Below are 23,302 nucleotides of genomic sequence, written 5' to 3' on the forward strand. Positions count from 1 at the left end.
ATTTCCCCCTGACATCCAACCTCAGTCTTCCTTCTTTCAACTTAAAACCTTCTCCTGCCGTCATCCGCCTTTCCAAGAGTTGATTCCCCTCCTGTTCACAGGCTCCCTTTAGGTACCGAAAGGCTGCAATGAGGTCACCCCGCAGCCTTCTCTTCTCCGGGCTGAGCTGTGCTGCAGCATGCATCTGTGCCCGTGTTGGTGTTCCAGCAGCTGCTGCGGAGCTGAGAGCCCTGCCAGCAGAGCTGGGTTTGGGCCAGTGCCCTGTAGAAGGGAGCACCGAGCTGCACCCAGGCCGAGTCCTGCAAAATGCCATTAGTTTTTTGAAGGGGGGGGCAGGCTGTGCTTCGGACACGCAAAGGCAGTCCTTTGCCCCCGCCCCGGGGTGACACAGCGGCAGAGCAGGAAGTTTCCAGCCGCTGCGCTGCCCGTGGGGATTTCATGGCTGTTGTTGAGCTTACTCGTTGCCGTGCTCTTCCCTTTTTGGGGTGGAGGTTTTTTTCTTCTTCCTTTTTTTTAAAAAAGTTGAGCAAAACCGGTTTGCAGCGCGCTGCAGCCGCCGTTACGCAGCCGCTCATCACCCACGGGGTTCTGAGTAAGGGCTGCGCGCCCCTCCAGCTCGCGAGCTGCCGCTCCGCCGCCGCGGTCTCCCCGCAAGCGATCCCTTCGTTAGCTCACGTCTGATCCCATCCCCCGCCTGCAGAGCCGCCCCTCAGCCGCGGGTGCCGCCCCTGGAGGTGCCCCAGGCCACCGAGGGGCCCTGGGCGGCGGGAGCTGGAGGGCGGGCAGCCCACGGCACGGGCGGGGCTGGAGGTCCTTTCCGACCCAACCGCGCTGCGTTTCTTCGTGCGTGCTGCCGCCCCTCCCGAGCACCGCCCGCACCCCCAGCCCTGTCCCGGCTCTGCCCCAAACAGCGCAGAGAGGCGCGGAAAGGGGCGGGCGGTGCGCGCCTGAACTGAGGCGGGACAGAGCGCTGCGGGGTGGGCGGGTGTTGGTGTGTCCGTCCGTCTGTAGGAAGGAGCGGAGCGGAGCGGAGCGGCCATGGCAGCAACGCGGCTGGCGGGGATCTCGGCGCGGCCGCTGGGCGCGGCTGAGCCGCTGGCGCTGGGCTCGCTGCAGGGCAAGGTGCTGCTGGTGGTCAACGTGGCGTCGCTCTGAGGCACCACCACGCGCGACTTCCTGCAGCTCAACGAGCTGCAGCAGCGCTACGGGCCCCGCGGGCTGCGTGTGCTGGGCTTCCCCTGCAACCAGTTCGGGCACCAGGTATGGAGCGGGGAGCGGGCAGCGGGGAGGGGGCGGCAGCGCGGCCGGGAGCTCACGGGGCCGATCCTTCCCGCAGGAGAACGCCACCAACGAGGAGATCCTGCGCTCGCTGGAGTACGTGCGGCCCGGCAACGGCTTCAAACCCAATTTCACCATGTTCGAGAAGTGCGAGGTGAACGGGAAGGGCGCGCACCCGCTGTTCACCTTCCTGAAAGAGGCGCTGCCCTTCCCGCACGACGACCCCACGGCGCTGATGACCAACCCGCAGTACATCATCTGGTCGCCCGTGTGCCGCAACGACGTCTCCTGGAACTTCGAGAAGTTCCTCGTGGGCCCCGACGGCGTTCCCTTCCGCCGCTACAGCCGGCACTTCGAGACCATCAAGCTGCAGGACGACATCGAGCTGCTGCTCCAGAAGGTCCCCAAGGAGGCTCTGCAATAAAGGAAAGCCTGCACCTGCGTTGTACCGAGGGCCGCTGCTCTGGCTGAACCCCCAATGTCCGTGCAAGCTTTGCTCGTGACGGTGCATCTTCCAAACCCTCGAAGTGCGCCCGATGTTTTCAAAGCTGCATGTGAAATGTTTGGGGCAACTCAGCCTGGGGAGCAGCACATGAGTGTGGGTAATGGTGTGGGGTTCTCTGAATAAAGACAAAGTCTGCTTTAAGGCTACGGCGTGGTGAATCTGGGTGAGTTGGGACAAACAGGGTGGCCAAAGGCTGGGTGCATGCTCTGCCTGGGTGCGGGCTGGCTGGGTGCAGGCTGGGGCAGGCTGAGCTGTGCCCGGGCAGCTGGCAGCCACTGCACGGCTTCTGGCTGCTGTACCAAGGGGCTGCAGAGGAGCAGCCTTTGCCCGAGGTCACTCATTCTTCGTCTTGCATCAGTGGATGCCCCAAGGAGACCCAGAGCTGGAGCAGCGAGTGTGTGTGGTGCTGCTGTCCTATCTGCCCAGCGGTCCCTGGCACTGTTCTGTGTTGGAGGCAGCCTCTGGTGGTGCCACTGACCCTGAAAGTGTTCAGGAAATATGGGGATGTGGCACTGAGGGGGTGGCTGAGTGGGCAGCTAGGGATAAAGATTCCATGATTCTGTGATCCTGCATTCAGCCCGGGTCACCTTGCAGCCCCAGCACAGGTACACGGGGCTCTAGCTGGAGAACCAGTTCTTTTGTTCCCAGCCTGTTTGACTACTTCTTCAGCAGAAGCTGTGCCTCGCCTCTGATTATCGCTGTTGCCTCTTGGGCACAAGAATTGTAGGCAACACACAGTGTGGGTGAGCTGGGGTTTGTGCTATGGCATTTTCTTGTTTCAATTCCTCTGCTGCCTAGTTTTGATTCCAACAAGCACTGATCTGACAGGTGTTCTGTGGAGCTGCCAAGACCTTGATGTTGTTCCTGGGCAGCAACGCAGGGTTTGCAGCTGAATGCCAAAATTGGGGCTGTTTTCCCCTGGAAGCCGTGAGCATGTGCCAAACTTCATCTGCTATCTCATTGCACAGGTCCTCCTGCGGTTGGTTTTCACTCCAGATATCTCACAGTTTCTGCACAATCAACCCTTACAAGGCCTCGAAGCACTGAGTGTAAACATGGTGCTACACTGCCGAGTTCAAGCATGTACCAGCAACTTGGGAAGGCACAACGCTTTCAAGCTCCATCACTTGTGTGTTGTTCTCATAACTGAAACCACTTAACTTTGGGATTTATGGTTTTTTTTTTTTTCCTGTTCATAGCTTCCCATTTCTTACTTGCTTCATGAATGCAAGTACATCCAAGGCCCCTCCTGGCCCGGTTGTTAAGGCAAAGCCTGCAGGCAGCTCCACCCTGCTTACCGCTACCCCTGAGTAATCCGGATTTCAGCTCAGATTGCACAACTCTCACTGGGCTATTTCTTAATTTCCTTAACTTTTTAACTTTGTTAAAAACAAAAAAAAAACAAAAAACAAAACAAAACAAAACAAAACAAAAAAAAACAGGATGTTTTCAGTGGTTCATTTCGCCTCTGGAGCAGAAGTTGCTTGATTTGGTGCATTCACTTTGCAGTTAAATCCACTTCCCTAATTAGTGCAGTATGTTGAAACACACTGAAAGCACAGTGGCTGACGGGCAGCAGGAGCTCATTGCATTGCCTTTAAAAATCTTACTCGATGTGAGCTGTGGCATTTCCTTCATCTTGGCTCACCAGACTCCAGATGTGTGAGCAGGAGCCCCTGCAGGACCCTCCATGCTTTGCCACTTCCCACTGTCTGCAGCCTCTGTAGAGCCCCACAGCTGCAAGGAACAGGGCACCAGGGCAGCCCCACAAAGAGATCCTTCCCCAGGTGGGAGAGCTGCCTGCTGGAGCTGTACAGTGTTCATTCTGTATTAATGGCCATGGGATTTGTTTGTCTCCTGGCTGCCGGGGCTGTAGTGGCAGAAAAGCAAAGCGGCAGCTCCAGGACAGATGCGCAGCAGCAGAATGATAGCGGTGATGCTACTCTAGGATGAAAATTGGCAGAAAAACAAACCATCCCAATGTAAGCATGCTGCAGTCCCAGCAGTTAGTGTGCAGAGGTAAAATCCTCTCAGCCTCATTCCCTGTCTGCTTTAATCACACACAGAGAGTGGATGGTGGTGGAAGGGCCATTCTGGAAACATTCCTTGGTGACACACACATAAGAGCACAGTTCTTGTGCAGGCTGCTGTACTCCAACACTACTGGGTGTTGGAACCACGTGGGAAAGAGACATTTCACTGCAGGTAATGCATTTCAATGATTCCGTGACCTGAGGACATTGCCCCTTCCGTATCTTATCTACACTCCTATACCTTCCTACTCCTACACCTTCCTACTGTAACATGTATCTGCTAACAGCTACTCCTTTGCCAGTGCACACCTTGCCCTTCCCTTCCTCTACCTATCAGCCCCAGCTCTCCCCCCTTCCCAGAGTGTTTGGCCCCTCCTTCCCCTCATGATCAGGGTGACCTTCTAAGCTGCCATCAACTCCTTTAACCTTTAAACAAGTTCAGATGGGACACAGTCAGGAGCATGAACTAGCTGCAAATAAAAACGTCCTATCCTGCCTTTATCTCCTGGCTTCCCAAGCATTCTGCCCATCAGCCTCAAGGACACAACCCTCAATCATGGAACAGCAGCGTTCAGAAGCATTTAAACAACAGAAATGCCATCAAGTGGAGAACAAAACAAGCCCTTTATTCCTCAGCCTGCTAAAAGCTCTTTCTGATGTTTTTAACTCCTTTTTCCTTTCCGAGGAGTTGCATTGCACACACAAACTTTGCACACACAGACTTCCAGAGGACTTGTAGTCATTTTTTGGTCACTGCCATGGGCAGGCAGGAGGAAACACCTGCCTACAGCTGGGTGGTGCCTGAAAGCCCTTGCTCCCTTAGCCCTACACATGAGACTATTTTGTTTCCTATTAGGAAACAGAGCTCAGCCATGCGTGCTTTGCCTCAGCACAGCTGACTCACTGTAAAACACACCCACGAGCTGTGGCAGCATTCTTAAAGCTTGCTGGCATTCATTGATGGATTGCCCTGCCCTGCAGTTTGTTTAGGTAACAGAGCTGTGTCTCTGTACCAAGGAGAGAAGGAAGTTCTGCCGAACGTTTGTACCAAGGAAACAGGAGGTCGTGTAGCATGTGATATGTAACAGAACTCTGGGAAACCTTTGCATGTGTAACACGAGCACCACAATCTCCCTGAAGGGCGGTTTCCAGAGGCACTTTCACAACTCTTACGAGCTCCCCTCGTTGCTCAGCTCTGTCCTCTCTTTTCTTCCCCCCCTCAGTCTGAAGGCTTTCCCCCCCAGGCTCGCACTCAGCGCAGGGAGCCATGAAGCCTGGCCACAGGGAACACACACACAGCCGCAGCTCACACGCCGCCGAACCACGCCCCCACCACTTCCGGTCACCCGGGCGGGGCCACAAAATGGCGCCCGCACGCAGAGCGCATGTGCGCACGGCCGACTTCCGGTAGCGGAGGGGTGAGCGCACCAAGATGGCGGCGGCCCAGGGCGGAGGGGGGGCGGCGCGGTCGGAGCTCGGCCCGGAGGCGCCGGGCTCGGCGACCGTGGAGCCGGCGGCGGCGGACTCGGCGGTGCCGAGCCCTGCGGTGCAGCGGGCTGAGCTGAGGCCACTGATGGCCGCGTCCATGAGGCTGGGGGAGTCCTGGTGAGCCCGGCCGGCCCTTCCCCGCTGCCCCGTCCCCGGGCTGCCAGCGGGCTGCCAGCGCTGAGGGCCGCGCCCGGCCGTGTGTTGCAGGTACCTGCTGTCCAGCCGCTGGTTCGGTCTCTGGAAGCGCTACGTGGGTTACGACAGGTGGGACGTGTCCGGCGTGGGCGACCCCAATCTCTTTCCTGGGCCCATCGACAACGCGTGTCTGCTGAACGGTGAGTGCGGCCCTGTGTGGCCCGGCCCGTCGGGGCTGACGGGCTGCGCGGGGCTCCCCGGGCAACGGTAGCTGCGGGGAGGAAGGGAGCGTGAGAGAGCCGGACCTTAAGCACGTGTCCCTTCCAGATGGGGAAAGTCAGAGCTTAAAGGAGCACCTCATCGCTCAGCTGGACTACGTGCTGGTGCCCAGCAGCGCCTGGCAGAAGCTGGTTTCGTGGTATGGCTGCATCGAGGGACAGCAGCCCATCGTGAGGAAAGTACGTATGGATGGAGCAGGGTTTCCTCAGTATACCTTTGTTATCTTATCTTTGGGGCTGAGGCTGATTGGATGGAGTTCAACAAGACCAAATGCCAGGTCCTGCACTTCTGTCACAGCAACCCTGGGCAATGCTATAGGCTGGGGACAGAGCAGCTGGAAAGCTGTGTGGAGAAAAAGGATCTGGGGGTGTTAGTTGACACCTGGCTACAGATGAGCCAGCAGTGTGCTGGGGTTTACAAGAAGGCCAAGAGCATCCTGGCACATGTCAGAAACAATGCAACCAGCAGGAGCACAGAGGTGATCCTCATACTGGTGAGGCTGCACTTCAAGTACTGTGTTCAGTTTTGGGTCCCTCTCCCCAAGAAAGACATCGAGGTATTGCAGTTTGTCCATGGAAGGGCAACAGAGCTGTGAAGGGTCTGGAGCGCAGTCCTATGAGGAGTGGCTGAGGGAACTGGGTTTGTTTCATCTGGAGAAGAGGAGGCTCAGGGGAGGTCTTATTTCTCTCTCTGCAACTCCCTGAAACGAGGTTGTAGTGTAGTGGGGATCAGCCTTTTCTGCCAGGTAGCAGTGATAAGATGAGAGGGAATGGACTCAAGTTGCACCAGGGGAGATTAGGTTGGATGCTATGAAAAATTTCTTAAAGAATGGTCAGACACTGACACAGGCTGCCTGGGGAAATGACTGAGTCACCATTCCTGAAGGTGTTCAAGAAAAGGGTAGATGTGGCACTGTGGGACATGGCTTAGGGGGGGGGCATGGTGGTGATGGGTTGATGGTTGGACTCCATGACCTTGGAGATCTTTTCTAACCCTTATTCTGTGGTGTTTGTTTCACTGGATGTGAGTTGAGATAATAATGTCAGGTTGCACTTAGCTAGTTGTATTAAAGAATATGATTTGCCAGTGTTGAAGTGCCTGAATCCCCACTGACTCTGTGGATGGGTTATGTGGGGTGAGAGCCATGAACCTTGTTCCAGTTACCTTTAAGTTTGTTTGGAGCAGTGTGGTGCTTTTGTGTTGTGTGCAGCTTGGGCTGTACTAAGGCATGCAATCTGTTAGGCTTATTGATCTAATGGGACAGAACAGGGGACTGGGGTAAATTACCTGCTAATGCAGATGGTTTGGGCACTTTCTATGCAGTTGAACTTGGTTCTTGTTTTCTCTCCCAAAATTCTAGCACTCTAAACTCCAAAAAGAAAAGGAGTGTGTGTGGTTTTCTTTTCTAAGCTTGTAAGATGTTTTCTTCTGTAAGTGTAGTTATGAATGCATTTTGAGTATGTAAGCTCTTCTGAAAGGTAGACCTCACATGTCACTCTTCTGAAACCTGTCAGTTGTTTACAGGTAGAAGGGGTTTTGCTTTTGTTTTAGTCTTGAGTTTTCAGATCAATTCAGTACCATAATTGTTGAGTGTTAGAGATTAGAGCAAATGCTGCTTTGCAGACAGTCTGAGTTATCGTGGCTCAATTAAAAATAACTTTTTTAAGTCTAGACTTGCTGCAAGAATTTCAGTCTCTGTTGATAACCTGCCAGTTACAGTGGATTTTGCTGTTTAAAAAACAGCACCTAGAAATATAGCAGAATAGTATGTCTGTGGGATGTGGCATTCTGTTAGAGAAAAATAGGAAGTGAAAGGTCGGGGGGTACAGCAGCACAGTGCTGCACGTGAGTGTAACCTGCTTGGTATCTAGTGACAGAATGTTCTACATGGCAATGGAAGTAACGTACTTAGACGTGTGATCCTTGGGTGCTCTTTGCTTAAATGGGGATCAATTCATGCATCAGAGTATCTGTAAAAATAACATTTGGAAAGTAATTATTCCTCAAGCATCCTCATAACTTCACAAGTTGAGATTTCTTCCGTCCCTGTGGGTCTGGTAACTGGAAGCAAATACAGGAGGGTAAGACTAGATTTATCTCTAGTTTATCTTATTTCATATTTCCAAACTGTTTCTTGGGACAGTCACTGCAGAAGTCCTGTTGCAGAGCACATGAGTGTGCAAAGTATGGAACAGCAGGGTTTGGGTGTTCATAGCAGTGTGGTTATGTGTTGTGCTGCCCAGTGGGATCACCCACATTTTCCTTTGGCCAGCTTAGTACAGAGAGCAAGCTTGCTGGCCAGAGCTCTTCAGAGAAGTGATGGAAGGAGATTTGTTTTCAATGACCCGAACTGTGTGCCCAAACCATGCTGCTGTTCTGTGAACAGGCACAGTGATGTGCTCAGGAACTTCTCCTGGAAAGGTGTTCTTCCATTTCTGCTGTTGGCTAAAATTTCTGCTAAAAAAGAGACAGAATTTGTGAATGGTTTCTTTTGCATTAAGCAACAACAGAGGTTTCATCTCTTATTCTTGATTCTTCTTTTCTTTCCGAAACTGAGCAAAGTGTTTTTTCGTATGTGGGTTTTTTTCATTCATCCACTTAATTAATTAATCCACATTAAAAATAATGCAGCTATAGATTGTGGATGTGGATTGCAGCAAGTCTGATGTCTTGGGGAAAAATCTTCTGTATCTGCTACTGCAGTGAAGTATGGTGTCAGTTTCCTAGACCTTTTAGCTGCAGAGCACTGTGTGAGTAACATGTTAGTTTTTCATGTTATTTTTTTTAATAGGGTAAGTTTTGCAGTATCCACGTTGAGAAGGATCTCAAGGTTTGTCAAGTTTAGTACTTGAGAAATCACTTTTTTCCTGTACAGTCTTAAATGAACTAAACGTGGCTTTTGTTTACATAGATATGTGGCATCACTTTTGCAAGCTGTGTTGCAGGACTTCAGGATTGTGCTGTATGCATTTCTCCTCAACAATAAGAGAAGGGAATGAGCATGGTATTTAAATGAATAAAAGAGCAAGCTTGAAAGCAACACACTTGTAGGCAGCCATGTGTAGTTAAATGATACTGGTGGAGTCACCGTAGCACAAAGCTGGGAAGTTAAGTGTGAATTAATTATGAACGGAGTGGTTCAGTATTGTGCACCAATGAGCTGAAAACTGGTCTCAGGGTGAAGAGGAGTGCTTGGTGTCAGGTATGGGGAGGGCAGTTGTCCCACAGTGCTGTGAAGCTGTAGTATCAGATGGTATGATATTCTCAGCTATTTTTTTTTCCTCTTCCTGCTGCACTGGTGTTGTCACATAACTGGCCTCTAACTGACGTGCTGCTTTTCCTGCTGTGATATGATTTAAAATCTGTAGATGAAGAGGGATATCTAATCTTGCAGAATACCTTATTATTACTGGTGTTATTTTTCACCTTCTTTCTGTGTGCAGGTGATGGAATTTGGTCTGTATGCAAAGCACTGTGAGGTTGAAGTTTATCCTCTTGAGCTGAAGCTGTGTGAGAGCAGCAGTGCTTCCAACGTGATCAGCTGCTGCTTCAGCAGAAGAGATAGTGTTGGTAAGTAGCTCTCTATGCATTAAGCTGTTCTGATGCTTCGTCAAGAGGTGCTTCGTACCTTCCAGAGCAAGAAAGATGATGTGACTAGAACAAGTCTAGCAGTAAGGTGGTCCAACTGGAGTACATGATCTTTGAGTAGAGCCTAAGGGAGCTGTGGTTGACCTGGAAAAGAAAGGACTTTAGGGGCACCTCTTAACAGCCTCACAGAACCTGTGAGGAGGTTATTGAGAACAGAGGAGGCGAGCTCCTTACTGCAGCACAAAGCAAGGTAACAACAGGTGGTGGTCATATATGAAACATGAGGGTTTGAACTGAATATAATGAAAGTTTTCCCTGTCAGAACAGCTGGGCGTTTGAACAGAGCCCAAATGGGGATTTTCCTTCCTTGCCAGCTTTGAACACCCAGCTGGCTGTGTCCCAAGCAGCCCGGGCTGAAAGCAGTGTTGACTCAGCTTTGAACGCTCAGATTAGGAACAGCCTGAAGTTTCTTCCAGTCATAGTGACTCTTTGTGCAGTGCAGGGAGATGTCATTAAAGGCTTTGCAGAACGTGTTGTTTACTAACCAGTGTCCTTGAGAAACCTCTGTGTTGTTTGTGTAAAGCACTTCAGTCTTTTGTTCTTGTTGTATAATTCCTTCCTTGAGTGTGAATGTTTTAGATGTCCTCTCAGTGGCTTCTTCCTATGCTTCTCTACTTCCTGAAACGTGCCCTCCGTGTAATTCTTGTATTTTCAGATGTGAAAATACATCTGAAATGCATCTGATGGATTTTAGCTGTAATTTGTCTATAAAGAGGCTTCTTTCAGCTTGCTGGTGATAACTGAAACACTTCCTTCTCAACCTGCGTTTTCAAATCATGGCTCTTCCACCAAAGTTGTCCTTTGGGCAGGAGCATCCCAAGGGTTCTGAATGCTGTTGAATGGAGGGCTTGGTGGACAAATGTGTGGCTGAAATAACTGCATTTCTTTCTTTCACACTAAGTACTAGAAAAGCTATAGGAGCAATTGTAACTCCCACAGTGCGCTCCCTACTCAGAAGCCCTTGACAGATAGTGGTGCTGGAAGACTGGCTTCCCAGTTTATTTTCTTCAAAAGTTTTTGTGTTTTAGGAGTTTTGGTGTTGCTTTTTCTTCCTGAACAGCCACTCTTGTGAAAGAAATTCGGAAACTATTTCAAATCCCAGCTGAGAAGGATGTGAGGTTATGGAGCAGCCATTTTGATGGCTCCTACGAGCAGCTCAGCGATTTGGGTGTCACCCTAGAAGATGCAAACATCTATCATGGGGAGGTAAGGGATGTATCTATCTTCAGTGCTCGTGGTGAATGCTGGCATTCTGATAATGCTCAGCAATTTGCAATGCAGGTTTCCTTGAGCAGTGCTTTTTCTCTAAAGTTTTTAGATGCTCGTGTACTGTTTTCCTTTCAGGTCAAGTACTTCAATCACAGTTATCAATATTTGCTCTACTGATGACTTTGTGAAATGTATAGTGGATTTTTTTAGTTACTTCTCTTTTTTTATCTGCACTCTCTTTCAGCTTGTCCTAATAGAAGTGAAAAATGAAGATGGCACGTGGCCTCAACATCCTTTCCTTGCAAAGTAAGAGTAAAGTAATGGCTTCCATTATTTAGTTCAGCTCGTTTGCTGAGTTTAGTGAGTGTGCATTCCCTGGGGAGGCCCAGTTATTGGTGGCTGTTGTGAATTTGTTTGTTTTGTGTGTTTTGGAGAATGTCAGATCTTCAATATAAATATCCTTTATTTATTGCCCTACAGCTGGTTTCTTGTTTTAGCAACAGTCTCTGTCCTAAAGCCCATTTCAGATAGGTTGTGTAAGGATTAAATAGCTTAGGTTTCTGCAGTGCTTAGGAGACAGAAGTGCTATTTCTGTTGAGCTAGATTACTTAGGAAACTGCCTCTGTAGACTGCCCAGGAAAAGTCTGTAGTATTCTACTGCTGTAGGAAAAAATAAAAAGATTGCAGCATGTGAATGCCAGTAGTGAACATTCCACATTCTAGTAGTTTCTCATTAAAAGCAGTTGCAGACAGCCTGACAAATGTGAGCCTTCCATCCTCTGCAAAAAAACACCCGAGAGCTAACAAAAAGAAATCAAAACACCCAACCAATTAGAACCCTGGAAATATTGCTATGAATCTTTAATCTCTGAGTAAGATGAGGAGATGAGGGTGTGATGAAATACTGTGTGTGTGTAGCAGAGTGTGAGTTACGTGCAGTGGTGAGAAATGACTTGTTCATTGTTACACTGCAGAAGGCAAAATCCAATGAAGTTGAGGCCATCAGATTTGATACTGATAAAGGAAATCTTTTCTGTACGGTGCAGTTGAAATGGCAGCAGGTTTCGTAAGGTGCTCCATTTTTAATCAAGATCCTACTGGAGCTGTTTGAAGAAGAGGGAAAAATGAGATTGTTAGTGACAGCTAGTACAGGATCATTTCAGACTTCAGGGATGTCATGCTGGGGAAGTGGGTCAAGAGGAGGTCTGTAGGATCACAGTGAACTCGATGTACATTTTCTCTCTCCACTCACTGTCGTTGCTCTATTAATGCATTTGTAATTGCTCTGTGCTTTCCCTTCACGTCAGTCGTGATCTTCTCTGAAATTTATTTCGTTTCCTTCCCATTTTATGGCATATCTTCATATAAATGCTTTGTTTGGTCACTTGTGGTTTATTTGGTATTTGAATATTCTCCAACTGCTTTTCATCCTTTAATCTTTAACTTTTTCAGTACTACTTTTCATTAAGAGTGGTTTATGAATCCTAAGTGAAACGTAGCCAGCATCTCAGCTGAAGAGAAACAACGACACTCTGCTGTTCACTGATGGTGCTGTGCATTCAGTCAACCTCTTCCTTCCTGACCCACTCTTCATTAAAAAGGAGTTGAGGAGTTGTTGCTTAGTTCACTCATTTGGAGCACACGCTGTTTTTTCTTCAGCTGCCCTGTCTTGCCTTAGGCAGCTGTTGGACCTCATGCACCATTCAGTGATAAAGCCAGAAATTGTTGTGTGATTTAAGGCCATTGATGTATTTTGTATGCACGTCACGCTATGATTAAATGCCCTTCTGAGTTTGAAACTCTTCTTCCCCTGTAGTGCTGGTGACCTCAGGGACCCCCTTCAGCAATGGTGCCAAAGATTTCAAGGGCAGGCCTTCATTTCTTGACTTTCAAGCACGTGTACTTGCAGCAGTTGCTCTGCTTTGGGTAGCTTTGACTATGTCAGTTCTGCTGGAGAGACTCTGGCATACGTGAGCTTTCTAAGTGGCTTTTCATGATGGCCATAGCTTTGCTTGTTCTTCCTTTTTTTTTTTGTTGAAGCATCTATAGTTTTTTTGCTTTTCTGGATCCCTGCTTTATAAAGGACTAACTTCCCCACGTGCTCTCAAGGTATCATCAGCTGAATCAGCTGAATTGGAATACTTTTCTTGCTTATGCCTTCCAACCACTTGAAAATCTTCCTTTTCTTTTTTTTTTTTTTTTTGTTTTTTTCTTTTTTCCAAGCAGTTCATCTTGGCAGGCTTTTGGTTTTTTGGTTTTTTTTTTGCTTATCACAGTTCTTGTACTCAATTAATCTTCGGAGAGCAGCAGCATAATGACGGATTTCTCTTCCCTTGCCATCTGTGTGGGTTTTCAAAAGGTTGCGTGGTAGAACTTGAGATGCCTGACTATAATTGGCAGAATGGGGGCAATGTGCAGCAGTGCTGTGAGATGTGAAGTTTGGGGTCTCTGACCGTGAGCCCTCAGTGTGTGCTGGGCTCTGTGGGGCTGTGATTCCAGCCCTGGCAACCTATGCAACCTATGTGAGTCCCTGTAGCAGCATTGAGGTTAATGTTATAATGAAAAATAACCTCAGTGGTTCACCAGGGAACTCCTGAGCGTGGATCAGAAGATTTCCTTTTCCTAGCTGACGTGCTGGTAAATGGCATGTGAAATGATAGCATCCTTTTAGGCTGTCAAGAAATGTGGTAAGTGGGTTAATGAGGTTTCAGAAGGAATCTAATGGACTGCTGAACAGTTGGCAGGTGATTTTGTTACTGGGGGACTTAAAAGTGTTCTGTCGATGAGAAAGTTAAAAGCTGATTTGAGCACTTAAAGTTCTGTGTTGTACAAGAAGTGGAAGTGAAATAAGGAAGTCCACAGGCAGCAGATTGAGGAAAAACTCGAGCCAGTGCCTACAAGAAGCTGAATCCAAATGCTCAGTGCTGCAGAATGAAGCGGGAGTTTCTGACTGCAGTGATTACTGATGTTTCAAATTGTTTGTGCTCTGCTGGATTTAATTGAACCATGTTGGCTGTCATCAGTCACCTCTGTTTCCATGTGCTTTGGCACAGCTTCCAGAAGGATCTGTCTGCTCCATGATCTTACCAGGCACTGAGATGAGCCAAGCTGGCCTGTAGTTCCCTGGATCTTCTGTTTTTTTTTTTCCCCCTTTTTGAAGGTGGGGGTTATGTTTCTCCCTTTCCATTCTGTGAGAACGTCACTGGACTGTCACAGCTGCTCAGATATGATGGCTAATGGCTTAGCAACTTCATCTGCCAGTTCCCTCAGGTTCTTCAGATGCATCTCATAAAGTCCTGTGGGCTTCAATACGTCCAGGTTCCTTATGTGGTCTTAAACCTGGTCTTCTGCAGTAGGTTGTTCTTCATTCTCTCCCAGCTCCTGCCTTTGGTTTGTGCATACTGAGCAGTGGTTGGAGCACTTCTCAGTGAGGACTGAGGCCAAACATTCTTTGAGTATCTCAGCTTTCTCCATAACCCAGGTAACCAGGTCCATCATATTCTCAGGGAATGTTCTCTCTGCCAGCCTTAATTGCTGCCACCCAGGTTCCCTTTGTCATCTTCAGTGTATACTGCCTTCCCAAACAGCTTGGTTCTGTGCATCCCTTCCAGTACCCCTCTCTGCAGAGTGCTGAGGGTTGCTGTGTGCATGGCCTTGGTGCCACAATAGTGGTGTGCCTCGCCCCCAGGCGATGGAGTTGTATCATCCAGCTCAGTGACAAACTGATTACCATTCTGTTTTGGGAGCTCAGTAAAGAAGAACTGATGTTGTTGCTTTTAACATGAGGTGAGCCTTTTGTGATGATTAAGACTGTAATTTTTGTTTGTTTGTTTCTAGCTGGCTTACGAGTAGAGTTAAATCATGATGTCCTGTTACTTGTGCCATCTGAAATACATTCTTATTTCGGTCTGACCAAGGAATTTTGCCTTAAGCAAGAATTGCAACTCCTGCTTTTGTGCTTCTGTCTGATGTTTCTGTTCAGATGTGTTTTTGGAAACGTGATTACACAGATGATAGCAGTGAAATCTGTGAGGGGCTCACTGTAAAATGGCAATTCCTTGGGGTTTTGTGGCAGGTGGTGTTGGGGTGGCCAAAGTAGTACCACTGCTTCTACTTTTTTTTTTTTCTCCTTTCTTCCAGGTCAAGCACTGCAACTAGCAGAAACTTTTCTACCTCTTCAAAACCTTCAGCAAGTTCTTACTCCTCAGCATCTGCCACGTCTGTCATTACTAACGGTGATAGCAGTAATTCCTATGGACTGAGCAGCTCCAGCCTAGGCAGGGGGTAAGAGCTGCAATCATCTTTTGTGTCTTTGTCCTTCGTGTGAATACTGCTGCTCTTCCTTGACTGTATAGAAAACGACTGTGATGCTGCTTTGAGCAACTTAAATCAAACCTTGCCTTTGAGGCAATTAGGTTCTGCTGTTCCCTGCTCACTCAGAAGAGTAGCACATGTTCTGGTACTGCTAACTGCTAGAGCTTGGCCTGATTTTCAGAGGACTGGGGGTGTGAGGGAAAGGATTATATTCTTCTCTCCATCTGCCTGTGTGATAGCAGCCTTTCCAGGTGGAAACTGTAATTTCTTTACTAGCTCTAACAGCTCATCACACGAGCTCTTGCACTGGGTTGCTACACTAGCATGGAGTGCTGTGTACTTTTAGGCAGAGGAAATTAAAGTGTTCTGTGGCATGCATTAATAATAGACCCTGTAGTGATTAATGTTTCCAAAGTTAGTGTGTGTATCTCGTGATCCTGGTATCTAGTGCTAGCCACTGTGAGGCAGCAGCAATATGAAGGCTGGTGCCTTTCATTAATCAATTCTTTCACACGTTTGATGCAAGTCTTCAAAATGACCAAGGCTGGGTAGGCTCACTGCGGAGTACTTTGTGTCGTCTTTCTTTCAGAGGTTCTGGATTTGCCTGCAACTCTTACAGCAGCAGGGACTCAGCTTCCCTGTCCCAGCCCGGCCTTTGTGGACTCAGTAACCTTGGGAATACTTGCTTCATGAATTCTGCATTACAGGTAACGTTTGAAAAGAGCGTTCTTCAGATTAAGCACAAGAGCGATCTCATCTCACAGAGATTATGAGTCAGAATCTGTGGAAAGAAAAGTGCTTATGCAGGAATGGTCAGACGTGGAAAACGTTCTAAGCTGTGTGTGCAGCACTGGTGAGATGAGCACGCAGAACTGTGGTCTCTTGCAGACTTGGCATCATCAGGCTTCAGCATTACGCTGAGAAGCTTTTCTTAGGTTGATGAAGTATCAGTGGGAGTTACAGAACAAATTAACCAAAAATTCCTGAAGGAAAACCAAGTTGCTGCAGGCCAGAGAGCCTTGTGTGTCGTACTCTTGATAAACTGGTAGAAACTGCTCCAAAGAGAAGGGTTGCACTTGTGGACACATCTGCTGCATGAGAGTAGCCAGCGTGGCATCCACAAAGAGAAATGAGTCTCTTGAATGCTGTAGCCTTTGGTGTTTTAATTTGTTTTCCAGCCATGTTCCAGTTACAGTCGTTGAAGTATCCCGCCTTCCTGAGAGATTTTTTTAATTGTTAAATAGTCTGCTTCACCAGATTTGTTAAAACATCTAGCGTGTGTTCTGATGTGGAAGTTGGATTTGCTACTTCACTGTCACACAGATTTGTTGTACAGTGCAGTAAGTTCATTTCCTTAATGTTTTTTTTTTTTAGTGTCTGAGCAATACTCCTCCTCTGACTGAGTATTTCCTGGAAGATAAATATGAAGCTGAAATAAATCACAGCAACCCCTTGGGGATGAGAGGAGAAATTGCAGAAGCCTATGCGGAACTCATTAAGCAGATTTGGTCTGGGAGACAATCTCATGTGGCCCCACGTATGTTTAAAGTAAGTACTCTGTGTGCTCATGGTGTTGCACTTTGGCAGAAGAAGCTAACGTGCCTTCCACAAATTCTGGTGTCTTGAAAGCACTAGCAACAGAACTGCTTCAGTGTTACTTCATTTTTTAAGGAGCTATTTTTTGGAGTGGGGGAAGGAAGGAGAAGTGAGAAAGTAAGGTCGTGACCTGGAGTTGGCTGTTGCTTTTTACCACTGTGCCTTACTTAGTAAATGGCCTTCTAACCTGAGAGCTGTTTTTATATGCATCACCATGGCTGTTGGTACAAAACTAGGCAAGGTCATGAGCACTGCCAGCTGTTAATTTTCAGCAGCATGCAAGTTGTAAATGCAAAAGTGGAATGAGCAAGAAGCATTTCCTTGTCTTCTGTGTTGTCTGTTGGTTTGGTGTTGGCAGTGCTTCAGCACAGAGCTGCTTCCAGCTGAAACCCTGCAATGTAGCAGTAGTGTGCAACCACCCTAGGAAAATTTAAACTATGTGTTTTGTTCTAAATATGATGCAAAGGTGCTCCAGGACAATGTAATAAAAGCATCAAAGGAACATTAAAAGTGCTTCTGTAAGTGCAATCCCAGTAATGCGAAGAACAACATTCCAAATACATGAAATAAGCAATGAGCTGAAACTGTGAATTCACATCCTTTTGCTGGTTGAGTTTTGTGTGGCGTAGTGTCTAAGCTGAGTTATATGCTTTTGAGACCTGAAGCATAAGTGCTGCCTACAACAGAAATTGTCCTCTGTAGGGTCACAGGTGGCTCTGAAGCAGCAAGATGTTTTTAATGTCTGCCTCTTGAAGTTGGTGGCACACAGAATCACAGAATCACCCGGGTTGGAAGGGACCTCAAGGATCATGTAGTTCCAACCCCCCTGCCTGGCAGGGCCACCAAACATACACATTCAGATCAGGTTGCCCAGGACCCCGTCCAACCTGGCCTTGATGGCCACACCATCCTTCTTTATTAAAGTTACTCTGTAAACTGTTTGGAGGAAGTAGACAGTAGTGGGCATCTTTAAAAGTGTCTTACCGTTGGCTGTTCTTATTTAAGACTGGAGTAAGTGTTGCTTTTTATTTCCCAGTGCAGCATTACTTGTGCTGCTTCTAATATTGCTGCTGTGTTTCAGTATTTCAGCCCTTGGTTTGGATTTCCTTGCAGTTGTCACTGTGATTAAAATGTGCTGAGCATAACTCTAGAATCGTGTTTGGTGCCACGTGTTGGTGAGAAGATGAGCTGTGATCCTTTGGACAGAGCACTCCTTCAGCTGCTCGTTGGATGGAGTACCACAGAAAATCTGTTGTTTGTGAAAGCAGGAAGTTAAATGGCAGTGCTGTGATATGGCACTTGTGGTTTGGAGTAGCACAGGTTGTGTTTGGCTGCAGTGTTTCTGGCTCTTGCTACTCAGCCTGTTATATCTTCTAGGTTCATACCTAGCTGCAGACTACTGGTGACTCTTGGTTTCAAGCTTAGCTTTGAGCCAGTCAATGTTAGTTCTCCTGCAGGTGCTTTCTGTCTTCACCTTCAAGATGCTGTCATGCAGTAATTCTGCATTGTGGCTGTAGGCTTCTGAAATAAAGTAAAAAAATGCAACATGCACAGAAGTTTTCCATGCTCGCTGTTTGCAGGTTTGTGAATTAATATTCCTACTTCAGATCTCCATGTTGTAGCACTAAATACATTCATCTCCCGTAGTAGTTCAGGGATGAAGTGAAAAATGGTTGGTAAAATTAATCTCTGCACTCTCTACTTTGTTAGCATTCAGTTCTCTGGGGTCTGCTGCTAATATAAGGCAGCATGGGGTTTGTCTGGAAAAGCTAGGTTGTGTTTTTATCCCACTGTCTTTTGCATACAGCTTATACTTGTCCCCTCCAACTCTTGTGTTATGTTGCAGACACAGGTTGGCCGATTTGCTCCTCAGTTTTCAGGATACCAGCAGCAAGATTCCCAGGAGCTCTTGGCTTTTCTTCTAGATGGCTTGCATGAGGATTTAAATAGAGTGAAGAAGAAACCTTACTTGGAGCTGAAGGATGCCAATGGCAGGCCCGATTCGGTATGGTGCTCTTTGCTAGAGAACAGGACAACCAGTGCTCCTGAAGGAGTATAAGTTGGTTTTGTCATGCTTCCTGCCCACTAACCACAATAATGCCTTCCCTGCAAAGCCACTATACCCAGGAAGAGAGAATCCTGTTATGCCTTGTGGCCTAGATAGTTCTTCATGGCACCTTGCAGCACAAAGCTGTTGCTCTGTATTACAGCAGAGCTCTGTTCTTCCTGCCAAGCAAGAAAGTACCTTACCATACCATTCTGACATAGGTTTTCAGTGGAAAAGAAAGAAGTTTGAGCTTGTACTGAGCTTTTATATGACAAGTAGATTGCAGTTACCACTACAGCCTTGTCTCTTGACTACCTCATCACACTGTCAACTTCCAGGTAGTCTGGACAGCAGCTGTCAGCATCAATTTGAGGCAGATGCTGTCTGTGGACTTTGGGAGTGGGGATGCATGTGGAAGTGCAGGGAGACTCTAAAGAAATTGTCTGAATGAGTGCCCTGGGTTGTAAGCAGCGTTGTGGTAAGCAGCACTCAGGCTGGGGTACTCAGCTGTTCTCCCTTGTGGCCTCTCGATGTGTGTAACCTGTGAAGTGTTACATTGAGGTTGTATGAAAGGTCTGGACAAAGCAAAGCCAGAGCTAAGTTTTATGCAGAGTTGAATCACTGTAATGTGGTCCTGCTGTGGATCTGGATGAATTCTTAATGTTCAGTGAACCAGCTGCATCTCCTGCACAGGCTTCTCCTGATTCTTCCTCCTTTCTGGTGCTGTGGAATGGATATAAAAGCAGTTTTACACACTTGGGGTCCAGTTACCTACTCTACAGGGGTACAGGAAAATGATTCTTTGATGCCATTTCTTGACATAGGCCTGAAAAATCTCATGGTCGTTTTTTCCTCTCTACCTTTATCCTCTATCAGTACTGGTATGAGTACTGGTACTGGTATGAGAGCACCTTACAGACACTTCTGTTTGTCTGAAGTTGGCAAATGCTGTGCCCGCATTGAGATGAGACACATAATAGTGGAATGTCTTTCTGTAGGTGAAATCACATTCCTCTTGATTGGGTTTCTGACTTTTGTCATGGTACAAACAACTGCAGTGTACTGACAGGTGCAGAATCCACAGTAAATACACAGTCAGGGTGGCAGTAATGCTCATAAAAGCCAGGTAAAACAGTTTTTATTATTGTTTTTTTAGGAAGTATATGTGACTATTTATTTTTCCACTTACCTGACAATAGCTTATAGGTTTTTTTTTTGCTTTTTTATGCAAATGGCAACAATGCTTGAAGTATATTTATTCCTTTTTTCTCCAAGCAGTGGTGGTGGGTGGGGTGAAGAGGACACCCAGCTCTGCTTCATTTTCTTTCGGTGCTTCCACTTCCCCTGATGCAGGAAGTACACAGATTTCTGCCTTGTTTTCAAACTGCTGTACTTCTAGCTTGATACAGGGCCTTAGTTTCACTGTGAAAAATCCAGGAGTGTTAGGCTGAAAATAGAGTGTACACCCCCCTTTCTATGAAGATTTTCTCTGTATGTATTGACTTCCTGAGTTTGCTTCCATCCCCATGCTTGCTGTGCCTCGTGTTTGTGAGAGTTAATACTTAATTTCTGTTCTGTAGGTGGTAGCAAAAGAAGCCTGGGAGAACCACAGACTGCGGAACGATTCTGTCATTGTGGATATTTTTCATGGTCTTTTCAAATCTACCCTTGTTTGTCCCAAATGCTCCAAGGTTTCTGTGACCTTTGATCCCTTCTGTTACTTAACCCTTCCACTGCCTTTGAAGAGAGATCGTCTCCTGGAAGTTACCCTGGTGTTTGCAGACCCGCAGCGCAGACCTGTCCAGGTGAGGCATGGCTAAGGCAGGAATTTCTTTATCCCAGTCTCTTCCTCTTAGGTTTTAAAGAGGTGGCTTAACTTTTCCTGTGGTGAGGTTACCTATGTGATACACTGCTCTGTGAAGGCAGGAATACGTTTGCATGGTCACGTTTGCCTTATATTACCTTGGAAGAATGCAAAGGTGAAGCTTCTCTAAATGAGTAAGGATTTTCAATTTCATACAAATGGGGGAAAAAGTCTCTCTTGTAAAAAGAGAGGTATGATTTGATTACTTTAAAAGCCTGCTTTTTTCTGAGATAGGTACTGGTATCTACTTTTCTTTATTTCAAGTGAGCCTGTAGGTGAGCACACACACAAAGTAGCCTTGTAGTTGCCATGCTTGTGCACAAGATCTGTGGCACCCAGAAGCTCTAATGGTGGATAGACATTTACCAAAGGAAAAAGTAAAGCAGCTTTTGAGGTGTTGCTTGGCAGTATTTGCATATGTTGTGCATTAGAACCTTTGATTTATATAGAGTGTCATCTTGGGGGTAAGGGGTTGGTAGACGCAGTGGTGATGTATGCTAAGTTGGTGGTGAATTTTGATTCTGCTTTTTGTACAGCTGTGAAGTCAAGGAGAGCTGCACTCATCACCAAGGTTTTGTAAAGAGAAGGAACAGAAGAGGGATTCACTGAAGAGATGGGAAACATAAATGAGTAGCATAGGGACTGAAAGCCTAAATTGTGCTTTGAAGAATTGAGATAAACCAAAGTTGCAGCAGCTGGAGCTCTGCTGGCTGAACTGGCCATGTTCAGTCTCACATCCCCACCTGCTGTCCTCCTGACAGCAACTCTGTGCGTTTTGTGATCTCCCAGTTGGGATGCCAGAGGTATGCACCACTGCCTTTCACCTCTGGTGTGTGACACAGGAGAAAAAGTGTCTCCACTACGTGGGTTGTGCTAAGGGGAAGTGAACTGTAAGCCTGTGATGGCCACGGGTGAGGGTACAGATGGATGGCATAACCCAGAAGATCCTGGTGAATAATAGTGAAACATAACTCCTTGTAGTCAAGGCAAGTGTGCTCCATGTGGCTCCCTCAAGTGTGTGCGTGCCTTTGAGTCCTTCTCTAAAGCATACGGTTCTGATTCCCAAAGGAGGAAAGGCTGGCTGTGACCTTGAGCAGAACTAGGCATTCCAAGCTGTGTTTTCGGATCCATGCTCTTTGTGTACACAAGTTTGTTTTGCCTTTGCTAAGCATTATCTCTCTTTTTAGTACCGGGTTGTGGTGCCAATGATGGGGGCCATCTCAGATCTCTGCGAATCACTCTCCAAACTTTCTGGGGTTCCTGCAGAAAACGTAAGGATAAATGCAGTGTGGTGACATTGATAAATCTTTGCTGTTCTAGAGGCATTTTGATGTCTTAATTTTTGAATGTATAATGAGCTGAAGGATATATTTCTGTTGTTACTCCTTGAGAGGTTTGAATGCAATTTTTGACTGAAAAATATATATAAAAAAAGGCATGGAAATCATCTGTTCAGCCACCCACCTCCCTCTCTAGTGTTTCTGACACTGTAATTTCTTAGTAATGTGAGTTGCTCAGCCTGTTTTGAGGCCACCTCCCCTTGGGTGTCCTTATAATAACAAAGGAATTGGGTGAGCTTTTTATAAAATGAATGGTTTTGTAGGTGATGGGGGAGATTTTTCAGGATATCAGTGTAACACTTCAATTTATGTCAATATTTAGCGAGTTATAGATGGAGTGGTCTTTGCCTAAAATGTTAGATTTGAGCTGTTGTTGCCAGCAGACAGACTTGCAGCTGTAGTATCTCATCTCTTCAGTACCTCTGTAAAATCAGTCTGTCACTTGCTTTGTTTTTCTGATCCACCTTAATGAAAGCAGCTGATGAGCTCTTGGTGCTGTTAAGGAAAACAGAGCACTGATGCTACAGGTGCTGAAAATTCTCATGGGGAAAAAAAAACACAAGTGTTGCTTGAATTTAGCAGGCATGAATTTATGTAAATATTTACTACAGTCTCTTTGCAACTCTCACTTGCTGTTCCAGATGGTGGTGACAGATGTGTATAACCATCGGTTCCACAAAATCTTCCAGGCGGATGAAGGTTTAAATCACATCATGCCGAAAGACGACATCTTTGTGTGAGTAAAGTGGGAAGATGCCACGATGCAGAGAGTGCTGAGAACCAACGTGGGTGTTACAGCACCCAGCTAACCATGGCAGGGGTTTTGCTGTGTCTGTGTCCAGCTGCAGAGGACTTGTTTTGGGGAGCATGGGCGCCTGTGGTGAAGCTGAGGGTTCAGTTGTGCTTGATGTTTCCAGTGCATGTGGTGGATGAGACAACCTGGATCGTCTGAGTGGAGAGCAAAGGTCGTGTTCCTCTGTAGCAGCTGGTAAAAGATGGGAAGTACAGCGCATGAAATGCAAAGCAGACTTTGGAGTTAGCTGCTGAGCCTGGAGCTTGTGAGGTCCAATGAGATCCCCATCAGAAGCCCCCTCTTTCTCTTATGAGATAATCCACTGCAAGCTTGCTGTTTGTATAAAAGCATTGTGCAGTGGTGTCCTTGGGTGCAGTGAGTGGGATGCTGTGATGTGCTGTTTGGTGCTGTTCTGTCCTGCTATCTGTTGTGAACTCGCTGCTGAGGAGTCATGCCAGACTGTTTCTGAAAGTTCCTGTCGTATCATTTGTTTTCTTCAATTGCAGCTGAAGATCAGGCTGGTTAAGGTGCTATGAAGGGCATTTGGTGTCTGTTTGTTGGGATATTTTAAGGCGTTAAGTTGCAAGCAAACCTTTCTCCATAACTTACAAAATGTAGAAAAGCAAGAAGGATGATGTTATAGAGATCTTTCCTTAAGTCCAGCATGGAGATGCTCCTTGCTGCCCCTCTCCCAGCAGGGTACTCTTCCTTTGAGGAGCTAGGAAATGGCAACAAAGATGTTTTCCTAGGTGTGTAACCTGTTGCATGTTCCT

General features: G+C 47.1%; 2 protein-coding genes across 2 annotated transcripts in view; both read left to right on the forward strand.

The window, feature by feature from the left end:
• The first annotated feature begins 1,023 nt into the window (after positions 1 to 1,023).
• GPX1 (glutathione peroxidase 1) lies at positions 1,024 to 1,924 on the forward strand. Its single transcript, XM_042885473.1, has 2 exons — positions 1,024 to 1,260; positions 1,337 to 1,924. The coding sequence occupies exons 1-2, from the start codon at positions 1,039 to 1,041 to the stop codon at positions 1,700 to 1,702; spliced, it is 588 nt and encodes a 195-aa protein (XP_042741407.1). The 5' UTR covers positions 1,024 to 1,038; the 3' UTR covers positions 1,703 to 1,924.
• Positions 1,925 to 5,248: 3,324 nt separating this feature from the next.
• Positions 5,249 to 23,302, forward strand: part of USP4 (ubiquitin specific peptidase 4) — a 32,447-nt gene continuing 14,393 nt past the window's right edge. The window contains exons 1-13 of the mRNA XM_042885391.1: positions 5,249 to 5,421; positions 5,512 to 5,639; positions 5,767 to 5,897; positions 9,162 to 9,288; positions 10,427 to 10,572; positions 10,820 to 10,881; positions 14,716 to 14,859; positions 15,479 to 15,596; positions 16,264 to 16,437; positions 18,332 to 18,490; positions 20,113 to 20,337; positions 21,584 to 21,667; positions 22,378 to 22,472. Coding sequence (XP_042741325.1) covers positions 5,249 to 5,421; positions 5,512 to 5,639; positions 5,767 to 5,897; positions 9,162 to 9,288; positions 10,427 to 10,572; positions 10,820 to 10,881; positions 14,716 to 14,859; positions 15,479 to 15,596; positions 16,264 to 16,437; positions 18,332 to 18,490; positions 20,113 to 20,337; positions 21,584 to 21,667; positions 22,378 to 22,472 — 1,766 coding nt within the window. The remainder of the gene's footprint in view (positions 5,422 to 5,511; positions 5,640 to 5,766; positions 5,898 to 9,161; positions 9,289 to 10,426; positions 10,573 to 10,819; positions 10,882 to 14,715; positions 14,860 to 15,478; positions 15,597 to 16,263; positions 16,438 to 18,331; positions 18,491 to 20,112; positions 20,338 to 21,583; positions 21,668 to 22,377; positions 22,473 to 23,302) is intronic.

This window comes from Lagopus leucura, unplaced genomic scaffold (genome assembly GCF_019238085.1).
Source record: "Lagopus leucura isolate 7727_CA_CO unplaced genomic scaffold, USGS_WTPT01 Super-Scaffold_100050, whole genome shotgun sequence".
NCBI lineage: Eukaryota > Metazoa > Chordata > Aves > Galliformes > Phasianidae > Lagopus > Lagopus leucura.